Here is a 12,555-nt window from a genome sequence, read left to right as displayed (position 1 = left end):
AGGGGAAGAGATGTTCATAGAAGAGAGATTGGCAATTGCAATCCGATAAAATGTGGGGGTTAATAGGTATCTCTATGTCTGAGGCATTGTGCTAAGTTCCAGGAATAAAAACAAAAGAAAATATGTCTGACTTTGAGGAACTTACATTCTACTGGGGATTTTGTTGTTTATTTGTTTCAGTCGTGTCCAACTCTTCCTGACCCCATTTGGGTTTTTCTTGGCAAAGATACTGGAGTGGCTTGCCATTTCATTCTTCAGATCATTTTACAGATGAGGAAACTGAGGCAGACAGGGTTAAGTGACTTGCCCTGCATCATACAGCTAGTAAGTGTCTGAGGCCAGAGTTGAACTCACAAATAAGAGTATTGCTGACCCCATTGCCCCTTTACTGGGGATACAGAATGTTAATAGATCAGTATATACACAATTCGAAGAGAGAACAACAGCTGGGATTGTCAGGAAAGGTTTGCCAACAAAAATGGCACTTAAACATATTTTTGAAGTAAAGCAACGGATTCTGAGAGGCATATGAGAGATAAGTCTGGAGCAGAAGTTAGAGGTTGGCTTTGGAATTAGAAGATATGGGTTCAAATGCCAGATATTTTCTTTCAACCTCTGAACCTATGATTCTCTGGGTTCCTTATCAATATAGATTGAGAAATGAACTCTTAAATTCTCTTCCAAGGTCCTAAATCTATGACTCTCTGCAAAGGCATGGATACAGGAAATTCAGTGCTAAGTTTGTGGAAGAACAAGGTGGACAGTCTGAATGTAATATAAAGGGTTTATGAAAGAGTATGATATACGATAATGTCTGCAATATTAGATTGGGGACAGGTTACTAAGGACTTTAAAATACTAATGGCACTTAGTGGTTTAAACTACAGAAATATTCTTGATTTCAGGGAAATTATATAATCAGGCCTACCTTGAAAGAAGTTTATTTCAGCCATTCTATATGGTATAGGTGAATCAGAGTGAGGAGAGACCTACCATTAGGAGGCAAGAAACCTGATGAGTGGTAATGAGGGAGTGAACAATAGTTATGGCCTTGTATGTTACATATGTAGTAGAGAAATAAACCACAATATTGGAATCTGACTGGAGATGTGGAGTAAAGGAGAGAAAAGTCAAGCATAATACTGAAATGATAAGCCTATGTAACAGGAAAGGTTATGGGATTTTCAATAAAAATGGAGTAATTTATAGAAGGAACAGATTTGTGGAGGAAGAAAATTAGATATGTTTTATTTAGATAGGATGAATTTGGGACGTCTATGTTTACTTGAAGATAATGATACAGGTTTGGAGCCCAGGAGAGATTAGAGCCCTGGAAATCTGAGCACCTCTTTCTTAAGTTCCAGGTAACACAAAGTTGGGAGGATGTTGAATGCCAATTTATACATAAAAGATAAGTAATTTATGTATCTATGTATGTATGTGTAGATAGTTCACTACATAAAGATAAAAATTAGGAGTTAATAATGGGATTGTACTGGTTTTTGTTCTATCTCAGGGGCATCTACTAGCTATGGAATCTTCAACTCTCCTCTTTATGGTTTCTAAATATAAAGGGCAATTAGCCCTCACCTCAGAGTTAACTGTAGTCCAGTGTACATTCTTCTGTACAAGTGAGTGTATCTATGGTCTTTATGGGTTCTCCTAGACATACCCAACTATCAAGATACTGTTAAGAAATGGAGCATTGGTGACCCATGTTCTTTTAGGACTAGTTATGATTTGAGAATACAGTTTTGAAATTTCTTGTCTTATAGATGATTCAACTTTATAGGTAAAAGGTGGGATTATGTTAGTATATAAAGAAAATGGGATAGAGTAGGGGAGATTATAGGCAGGGGTATGCTGGAAGCAGCTCATAATAGGCTTTCAAGAGTTGATTGCTTAATTTTCAAGGGCAATCATTTATACTTTAGAAATTGGTAAATGCTACAAATAAGGATTTAATTTATTGTTAATGTATAAAATTATATATATATAGCGAGAGTATGTTAGTATATAGAAAAAGTGGGGTAGAGTAGGGGAGATTATAGGTAGGAGTATGCTGGAGGCAGCTCATAATATCCTCTCAATCCTCTCAAGAATTGATTGCTTAATTTTCAAAGGCAAAGATTTATATTTTAGAAATTGGTAAATGCTACAAATAAGTATTTAATTTATTGTTTTGTTGATTTCCAGATTTTAGAAAGTTATGGAGAAAATGTTAATAATGAGGATTAATCTTAAAGATGTATCATGTGTAATTTTGCTTTCAGATTTCAGTTGTTAAATATTTACCAGAGTATCCCTAATTATAAGAGTTAAGGCAAAGAAAACCTTTCTAATTTTGGTCAAACTGTTCCAGGGGTTATCAGCAGTAATAAAGAAGTTCAGGATGGTGGTAGAGGATTGTCAAAAATAATTTCAGTACCTGACTATGAGCTGAGTACTAGTGCTTGAGTGAGTTCTGAAGGTATACCTTACAATGAATAATATCCATCAATAAAATCAGTCTTTACCTTCCCAAATATGTGTATTCACACATAAATACACATTTCACATGATATATTCTAATTATTTACATATTACTTATATATTCATATGAATGAAAATAGATGTCTTAGTCATATGTCAAGAATAAATTATAATAGATGGGCAGTAAAAATATTCCACTGGTACTCTCATTTTGTCAGGAAAAAATAAAGAAATTCCCCCGAATTTTAAGGAGAACTCTATAAAGTTCGGGCTAGCTTTCTGGAGGGCTTTCGGACGGGCCTTGGTCTCAGCAGGATAGACACCATGAGAATGGTCAAGAATATAGTTTAGATTCTTTATTCTGACCCAGTCTTGATCTTAGTGCAAGAGGCATGAGATCCACCATGAGGCTGGTCAAAGATAGAATGTCTCTCTTCCAGTCCTTCTTAGCCTATATATCCTGTTGTAATTATATCATTACAGCATACTGTTAATGTGTGAACTTAGAGAACCATTACATCACCATACTAAGTACTAAGTATATATGTGATTTAGAGAACCATCATCTCATCAGTTCCACTGAGTTAACAAACACATTGTTTCAAGTATATTTCTCCAGAGTTCCAACCCTCTACAGAACCCCAAGGGTAAAACCTTTGGAGGACAAAGAATTGCCCAGAATGGAGGACATGACAGAGTTGTGATCTGCATCATTAGGTGGTGACTCCTGAATTGATAACAGATCCATTTTAGTATGTGAAAATCATGTATCTGTGTATGTGTGTGTATATATGTATATATATTCCTGCATCCACATACATATATACACATATATGATATAATATGGCTACACACACATAGACACACATAATTTTCATTTTGTATGAGATTTTTGAAGCCTCTTTATTTTGTAGATGAGGAAACTTGTGGGAAAGTAATTTCCCCAAGGTTACATAGATAGTAGTATGTAGCCAGATTTCAAACCAACATTTTATGAATATGAATCCAATGCACTTTCCATCACACTTTAATTAGAGGTCATCAGTCTAACACTTTATCATATAAATGAGGAAACTATAGCTAGAGAGGATGTGATTTGTATGAAGTGCTAGCACTGTAACTAGGGTAGGACAAAAAAAGCTTGGCTCCATGGTACCAAAATTTGGAGGATAGCAGGTGTGCTTCTTTACCAAGTAGCAACTGGTATAAGAATAATCAACTAAAATAGGAAACAACTAGATATCACACTTCCTCTGTTTCCCCTTTCCCCCAATACCTACTGGCCACACAAGAAGTTTGTTTCTCCTCAGTCTGATCCTGTCATTCCTAGTAATGACCTGGTCTTAAGGCCTAATGTCTCAAGTTCTTCCCACTTTAATCCAACAGGCCTTTGCTACCTTTGCCATATTTTGTGGCAGAATCACTAATTGTAGCTTTGTGACTATCATACAATACTAAAGAGTAGAACAAAAATTTTAACTCAGGCTATTAAAATTTTCTTTCCATTAAACTATGCTACATTTCATTTAAACTCAAAAGTCAATTAAGAATTTACCACATGAAAAGTATTCTGTTTTTTTTATATATTTAAATCCTGCTAAAATCACATTATTTTACATTCATAACTTGTATACATCATCGATAATCAGGAGTCGGGTCAGAGATAATACAAATTATCTTCAAAATCATGTTTGGGTTAAAGTATTAAACTTTGGAGTACCTTCTTTTAATACATAACATCTTCTAGAGAAGGTAGGGATGGTGCAAAAGAGCATCAGAAGTTTGCAGGATGTCACTAAAAATTTGTTACTCAAAATTCAAAGTACCTACTGCACCACCCATTTTTGAACTCTGTGTGTGTGTGTGTGTGTGTGTGTGTGTGTGTGTGTGTATGTGTACACTTGTGTACTCACCTACAAATTCAGGTACCTATGCTAGGAGTGAATAGCAGGGAGGTTAAAAGTGGGATGTCCTAGAAATAAATTGAGTAATCAGCTCTAATGGGTGGAACTTTAAGTCTTTTACTGGCTATAGAGGATCAGGTACCCAGTTGGGAGAGCAGTTGTGAGAATGTTTTAATTGTGAGGAATATTTGCACCTGGAACTAAAAATGAATGTTGTATCTCTAAAGATTCCAAAGGTTTTCCTAAAAATATAACCAACAACAGGGGGAAAAAAAGATATCCAGACTCCAAGGATCTCACCACGGTGCTGAAAACCTATGACACCAGCTTTCTGGACTTTCTGAAAAAGTGTTTGATGTGAGTTGGTCAGGACATCTTTCCCTCAGCTCTTCCTCATTAATTTTATCGTCAATTAGGGACTAAATATGGACTAGACAAAAAAAATATGTGTCCCATGTATGTACCTTATCTTCCCTAAGTATAGAATAAAAAGGTAGCCCTGCTTCCTATTTTCCTCTTGGGGAAGCTGTAGAGTAAATGAGCTGGCATTCACAAGCTAGAATGAAACTTCATTTGGTTGGAGATCTGACCACTTCTACAAACAAATGACTTCACTCCTAAACCTCATTTTTTTCATCTGTAGTATGAAGGGATAAGATTAGAAAAATTCCAAGGACCTTCCTGGATTGGATGACAGTTAGAATTATTAGAATAACTCTAAAAGATCTGTAGAAATCTAAGATCTCTAAGATCAAAGAGTTGAGAACTTAGAAATAGGCAATCACAAAAATATTTTGATACCCATTCACTAAAGTTCATGTAACTTATTTATACCAGAGATCCTTGAGTCTTTACTTTTAGTCTATTTATTCTAAATTTAATTATTTTAAAGATGAACCTTTAAACCTGATTTTCTAGACCAAATTACCAGAAATATCAAAGTGGAAGTTGATTAAAGGATGGTTCAAGAACCAAATTTCATAATCTGGAGTTTGTGAACTTGCTTTTTAAAATTTTTGATAACTATATTTCAATAGAATCAGTTTCCTTTGTGTTATTATATATTTATTTACTTAACTAGCATAACATGATAAAATTTAATATTTTATTTTAAAATATCCTTCTGAGATTAAAATGATAATAGTATGGGATCATTTAGCTTAGGAGTCTCTGAAAACATTTGTGCATACCACAATAATTGATAAAGATTCAAAATGATGAATTTGAACTATTAATCAAAGATTAAATAACATTGAGTATAATCTCTTAAAGGAGGCAGGGGAAAATATAACCAAATGCTTTGGTTAAGATGACAAAACTGAAAGTTTTTGACAAAGGGGGAAAATTTCAATTATCTAGAAAATTCATGTAGGTAGAACACTCATTCCCTTACAAATCCACATAAGTGATGCATTATGATACACCATTCAGTGAGAATTTTAGTATAGAAAACTTAGTATAGGATATTAGCACTCAAGAAATCTTACCAGTTATTACTGGGTTTGGAGCTCAGCTCAATGAATTGACTCCGTCCTCTTAGCTTGGGTCAAATTACACTTTTATAACTTCAGAGTGCATTTATTTTAGTGAAGTTTTAAGCTATAAGAGCTTTTAGCTTTTAGAATACTCAGTATACTCCATTTGACTGAAATCATCTAGTGAATGTAATATAACTAATTTTTATAAAGTGCAATAAAGAAGTAAGAAAAGGTAATTAAATGAAATGGAAAATTTCAGAAAATCTTAGAAAATAGGGATTTATTATTGAATGTAGGTGCAGTAGCTAGATGTGGCATGATGGGTAGAGCACAGGGCTTAACATCAAGATGACCTGAGTTCAAGTGTGGCCTCAGACACTCACTAAGCTGTATATCCTCAGCAATCACTTACCCTATTTTTCTCACTTTCCTCATCTGTAAAAATAAGCTGGATAATGAAATAGCAAATCACTCAAATACCTTTGCTAAGAAAATCATGATGAGTCACAAAGATTTGTACATGACTAAAACAACTGAATAAGTATTGGATGTAATGTAACAATATTACCCATTACCCATGGTGCACCCTTCCTTTAGAATTTCATTTAGTGTCTCAAATCTTTTTACTTTTAAAGAGTATAAAAGAGCTGAACTTTGTGTACATAGCTTTTGTACAGTGAAGCTGTAAATCAGTAAAGTTGATTGAGCATTTCTCAAGATATAGATCTGTGATTCAAGAATTTAATCTAATCCTCTCTGGTGTTTAATGGATAAAATCTTTTAGACTGATTGTACGGCTTCCCATGGGTAGCGATATTTTTTACTATTTCTTTTAAATAACATATAAAGAAACTTTCAAGAACCCCTTGCAACTGCAACTTTTTTTTTTTAAAACATTGCATAAATATTTAGTCTATATAACTAGAAACTAATTATCAGATTGGGCCAAGTCTAGAATCCACTTTCCTTCTGTCCCCACAAACATGATTCATGTAAAAACTGAATTTTACATAACTCTGTAATGTTTTTCAGTATACATGTATGTCTACACATTGACACATGTAATGAGAATAACATTCATAGTGGTTTTATAGTCTAACAGATATAGTAATCCCTATTTTATAATGATACCTTTGATTTTTAACCTGTCTTAAATTAGAAATATTTTTATGTAGGCTATTTTCAAAAAGCATTTTAGTAAAAAAAATTCATTGGAAAATAATTCTTTTGGGGGCTTTGCTGGCTTCTAGATGGGATCCTGCACTTCGAATGACTCCTGACCAGGCTCTCAAACATGTCTGGATTCAGGAGTCAAGGAATCTTAAAGGACGGTCCAAAACTCAGAACGTAAAGAAAGCCAGCCTCTGCTACCTTGCAGAAAAGAAGGAGAAAACCCAGCAGCAAGTCCGTTCAGGAAAGACAGGTGCAGTCTTACAACTTCCTAGTCCTTTAGCACAGTGAGTCAGGTATCCATGGAGGACTTTGGACATAGAATCCTCCGGATTAAACATCTTTGGCTAATAGGTTCACTGAACTCCAGTTCAATAATTGCAGCCCTTTACTGTTGACTCTTTTATCTCATGGTCATTCCTATTCTCTTGCTATCATCCACCTTACAGTTAATAGCTCCAAAGTTTTCTATTTTCATACCTTTCCCCTTCAGCAATTTCTTTTTATTGCATAATCCACACACATCTACTCATTATCAACTGTTTGAATCCTTGCTGAATTTTGAGGTCAGTTGTGAGGTCTGAATCATACTCTCAGTGCACTCACTTGCAATGGATTTGACAAATTAACTAACTTCTTTGGGCCTGAGATTCTTTCTGGTATCATTTACCATTTACCTCACTGGGTCATTTTTTAAAAAAAATTTTTAGTTCCAAATGCTTTCTCTCTCTCCATCCCCTCTCCTATCCATCAAAAAGGCAAGAAATATTATATACTTTATACAGATACAAAACATATTTCCACTTTAGCCATGCTATTTAAAAAAATAAAGTGGAAAAATATGCTTCAAGAATTCATCAGTTATGTCTCTAGAACTGGATAGCATTTTCCATCATAATTCTGTCATTGTGAAAAATATTCCTATGTGCATAGGCTCATATAAGTCTTCTCAGGTTTTTCTGAAACTATTTCCTTCAATTTTTTTTACAGCATAATTGTATTCTATCACAACCACAACTTTTTCAGACATTCCCCAATTGGACACTCCCCTCAGTTTCCAGTTCTTTACCACCACAAAAAGAGCTGCTCTCCTCTTTTAAAATAAATTTTTATTATTAAAATAACAGAATAAAAAAGAAAAACAGAAAAGGAATACAAAATAAAATAAAACAAAAGAGAACATTGTCATGTGTCTAGCAGAATATCAGGGAGGATTCAAAATATTTAACAATGAATTACCAATTCAAAAAGTGTGTATATATATATTAATAGAAGAAATTATATTCATGTGTCCATCTTTCCTTTACTTCCTTGTAAATTGTTCTTTTGTTCTCTGTTGTGTAATTTTATTTTATTCTTCCCCTTCCTTTCATTCACCCAGTTTCCCACCAGCCAGCTGTGATTAAGAAAATATATATTTATGTATACATCTACACACACTGCCCCCCCCCCCACATGTATCTTTCCTATCCCTGCTGACTCTTTGCTTTAAATCTGCTCTTTAACTTGCATTGCTAAAACTTAACTTCCCCCCACCCATGGATCCCTCCCTTGTCTTCTTCCTGCACTCTTTGTTCCCCCGACTGCAATCCCATCCCTCTTGATTGCTTTATAGATTTTGGAGGGTGCTATACTCTTCATGGTATATATATGTAATGTTGCTTATTTAACCCATTCCCTATGTAAGTAGGTTTTCAGAACTAAGAAGCCTTTTCCCTCTTCTAATTCCTCTATTCTTTCTCTGCATCTCATTTGTATAACATAATTACTACTTTTACATTAACTCTGCTCCTTTCTTTTGAGCTACTCTATTGCTGCTGTCAGTGTTAAACATATGGCATACATATCCCATGTAAAAAAACCACAATTTGTCCATGGCAAGTTCCTTGAAATTTATCTTTGATATTGATTCTTATTGGACAATTTTGCTGGATATCTTTTTGGCCACAGGCCTAGTTCTTTTGATTGATAATAGATATGATTCCAAGACCTGCAGCATTTTATTTTGTGGCTGCTGATAAGTGCTGTACAATTCTAATTGTAGCTCCAGAGTATTTGAATTTTTTTCCTTGTTTCTTGCAAAATTTTCTCGATTGGATTTCTTTAAGGTGGTGATTGGTGGATTTTTTTCTGTTTCTATTTTCTTCTCATGTTCTATCACTCCAGGATAATTTGGATTATTTTTTGCATTATTGTGTCAGGGTTGTTTTTTTGGTCACAGTTTTCAGGTAGTCCAATTATTTCTATATTTTCTCTTCTTGTCCTGTTCGCTAGATCTGTTTCTTATAAGATGTTTTACATTTGTCTTATTTTTCATTCTTTAGAATCTGCATTGTTATTTCTTGGTCTCTTATAGTTTCACTGGCTTCCTCTTGCCCAATTCTAATTTTCAAAGAGTTAGTTTCCTCTCTTATCACTTTTTCTAGTTGGATAACTTCACACACACACATATAATCTTATCTTGTATGGCTCTTGTTTTTTAGTTTTTCCTCAGTGTCTCTTATTTGATTTTTAAAGTATTTTTGAATTCTTTTAGAAATTCTCTCTGGGCAGGGAGCCATTTAATGTTAATCTTTGGAGTGAAAACTTTGGAGTGAAAAAAGCTTTTTTTTTTTTTTTTTTAAATTTCAGTGCCCTCTTCTTAAGATGAATCTGTCTTCCCTGTTCCCATAGTAAGTTTCCTATGGTTGGAGTCTTTCTTCTTTGCTGATTCATTTATTTTTATTTTTTAGTGAGAAGTATTAGTGTAAACATCTTTAATCATAGGACGAGGTAGCTTTACTTCAGTTCTGCCCTCTGACCTGGAATCCCAGGACAAAAGATCTCTCTTCCCCTTCCAGCAAGTCCCACAGCCAGGATCATCCTTGCCCCACAACTTCAGCACTTCCAGTGTGTGTGTTCCTTCTCACCCAGGGCTGCATCCCTTCAGCACAGCTGGGCCTGGCACTCCTGATCAGCTGAGGTTTCCCTGGGAGGTGAAAATTTTTATGATTCCTGCTGAGCCACCAGCCAAACCCAACTAGCCCCAGGGCTCCTTACCTAGCCATTCTGTGGAGCTGGAGGTGTTTGCACTTCACACTGATTAATCTCTGACTAGGATTTTTATTCCAATTTTCTTAGGTTCTATCTGGAGGACCCCTATTATGTCCCAAGTCTTCTTGGCTTTTCACTAATCTATGTTTGCCTTGAGGTGTAAATTTGTTCTATTTGTGGAGGGAATTTGGAGAGCTTGAAACTTACTGACCTACTCCAGCATCTTCCAAGAACATCCCCTCGTTTCTCTTTTTCATTGCTATCTTTGGCATACAAATCTAGTCGTGGTATCTCTGACTGAAAGGGTATATAGTTTTACAGACCTTTGGGGATTGTTCTAAATTGTTCTCAGAATGGTTAGACCAGTTCATTGCTTTACCAATAGTTCATTAGTGTCCTTGTTTTTCCATATTCCCATCCAGCATTTGTCATTTTCTTTTTCTGTCACATTTGGTAATATAAGTATTAGGTGGCACCTTCAAATTACTTTAATTTTCATTTATTTAAATATTAGTGATTTAGATAACTTTTCATGATTAATAATAATTTGGGTTGTTTTTTTATTTTTTAGAAAATTGCCTCTCAGGATAATTTTAAGAAAAGCTTTAGGAAGACTAGACCTATGATTTCATTAAGGGCTGACTAGATCTATTTTTATGAAATCAATGGATGAGGAAACTCTTCCTAGCAATGTAGGGAGAGAAGAAACAACTTTGTAAATTATAAAGTACTATAACTTTATGAAAATGAGTTACTGTTTCTACCACTTTTTAAAGGTTAAAATTAGAATGCAAATAAATATAAGATGCTATTTAATCTTATTTTGTTTTTAAAATTCAAATGAATATAATATTGACTAGATTTTTATTGATACCAAAATCTCTTAGTGATATGATTAATGTCTAGAAGAGATATGGGGAGTTTTTCCTTTTTTTTTTTTTTTTTTGCATTGAGGGCCCCTGTTAAAATTTACCAAAGGCCATATAAGTGTATAGCTTTTTTTAGAATGAAAGAAATATAAACTTTTTTGCCATATCATGCAAAATGAAGCTTTTCAGTTAAAAACAGCAAATTATTTTAAAATATTTTCTGTCTTAAATATAACCAATACAGACAGACACAGAAGAAGGGATATATAGGGATGGGAAGAGAGAAAGATAGACAAAGTGAATAACAAGAGAAGGGAAAAGAGATATATACACAATAAAAGGGAACTCAGTCACAGAGAAACAGAGAGAGAAGAGATATCCTTATCAAATACTTTTAGGCTATTACTGCTAAGAATTCTTTAAGCTTTGTTGTATTTTTGAAAGCACAGGGCATAAATATGGCTAAGCTTTTTGGTATTTGTTTTAAGAGGTAGAAGAAATTTGATTCTTAGCTTGTTTCTCCATCCCTGATCTAGAAGCTGAATAAAATCATTGAAGAATGATTATATTATTATCATCTCCACCATGATTTTCTCTGGAACACACCACCACCAGGTATATGAGTATAGGAAAGGCATACTCATATGCCAACATTTTTTATTTATTTGCTTTTTATCTTTCTCTTAGGAGAAAAGACCTCCGGGATAGAGATCACAGCAGACACAAGCAAAAGTGGAACAACTGGGAATGATCAACATTGTGGTGACCAGCAGGTCTCCACCCAATCTTTGGGTGAAGGCAAAGTAGAAGAATCGGTCTGGTTGCCACCTTTAGCAGAAGCCACAGGAAAACCAGAGGCAAATGAGGAATCAAAGGAGTGTACAGGCTTCGAGGGAGAACATAAGAAAGAGACATCTCCCAAGAACTCTACATCCTTCTTACCACCCATTGTATGACCTTCACTGGGGATGGATTCTGTTTCTTTCCACCAGTGATTTATATTAGAGACAACTCTTATATTGTACAATATTTCAGATTGTTGTTTTTAATTTATATAGGTTCATTAAAAAAAATGTCCATTCACACAGCCAGCTGGTATGATTCCTCTTGCTGGGGACATATGCTGATTTCCCTCCCTTATAAATACACAAAAACACACGTTGATGCAACCAGAACCAGAAGCAGATTAGTGCCTGTGTATTTTTCAACCTGTGTCAGGATTATTTTCCTAGACTATCCCAATAATTTCTATATCATTTAAACTGAATGCTGGCTTATATCTGTAAATGATTAATTTTCTTCAGGTCAAAGAAAAACATAAGCAATAAGAAGCATAATTAAAAGTGAGAGAGAATAGTAATGTGGAACACTTTGGAGGGTCTAGATAAGCAGTTTGACAATATTCAACATTAAAAATCAATCACTGATTCTTTTGGACTTTATTATCCTATAATGGACATAGATTATGTTCATACCCCCTCCACACCTTCTTGGAAAAAATTATAATTTATCATATTAAAAAAAAAACCTCCTAAATTCACCCAAAAATCATTTCCTGTAACAAAGATAAACAGTTCATCAAAATTAACCAATATATTTTGACAGTATGTATAATGTTCCATATTTATA

At 34.3% G+C, this 12,555-nt stretch overlaps 1 protein-coding gene across 10 annotated transcripts in view; it reads left to right on the top strand.

Annotated features, from left to right (window-relative positions):
* The window catches only part of DYRK4 (dual specificity tyrosine phosphorylation regulated kinase 4), a 70,848-nt gene extending 58,893 nt beyond the window's left edge, over positions 1 to 11,955 (top strand). For 8 of the 10 annotated variants that reach the window (XM_074269222.1, XM_074269221.1, XM_074269220.1 and 5 more), the window contains 3 exons: positions 4,604 to 4,733; positions 7,105 to 7,277; positions 11,614 to 11,955. In XM_074269222.1, the coding sequence (XP_074125323.1) occupies positions 4,604 to 4,733; positions 7,105 to 7,277; positions 11,614 to 11,882 (572 nt within the window). In that variant the 3' untranslated portion in view covers positions 11,883 to 11,955. Of the gene's footprint in view, positions 1 to 4,603; positions 4,734 to 7,104; positions 7,278 to 11,462; positions 11,542 to 11,613 lie in introns of all 10 variants that reach the window. The other 2 variants (XR_012482489.1, XM_074269224.1) reach the window with 2 other exon arrangements.
* The last annotated feature ends 600 nt before the right edge of the window (positions 11,956 to 12,555 follow it).

This window comes from Sminthopsis crassicaudata, chromosome 5, assembly GCF_048593235.1.
Source record: "Sminthopsis crassicaudata isolate SCR6 chromosome 5, ASM4859323v1, whole genome shotgun sequence".
NCBI lineage: Eukaryota > Metazoa > Chordata > Mammalia > Dasyuromorphia > Dasyuridae > Sminthopsis > Sminthopsis crassicaudata.
This window is presented reverse-complemented; position numbering and strand designations above follow the sequence as displayed.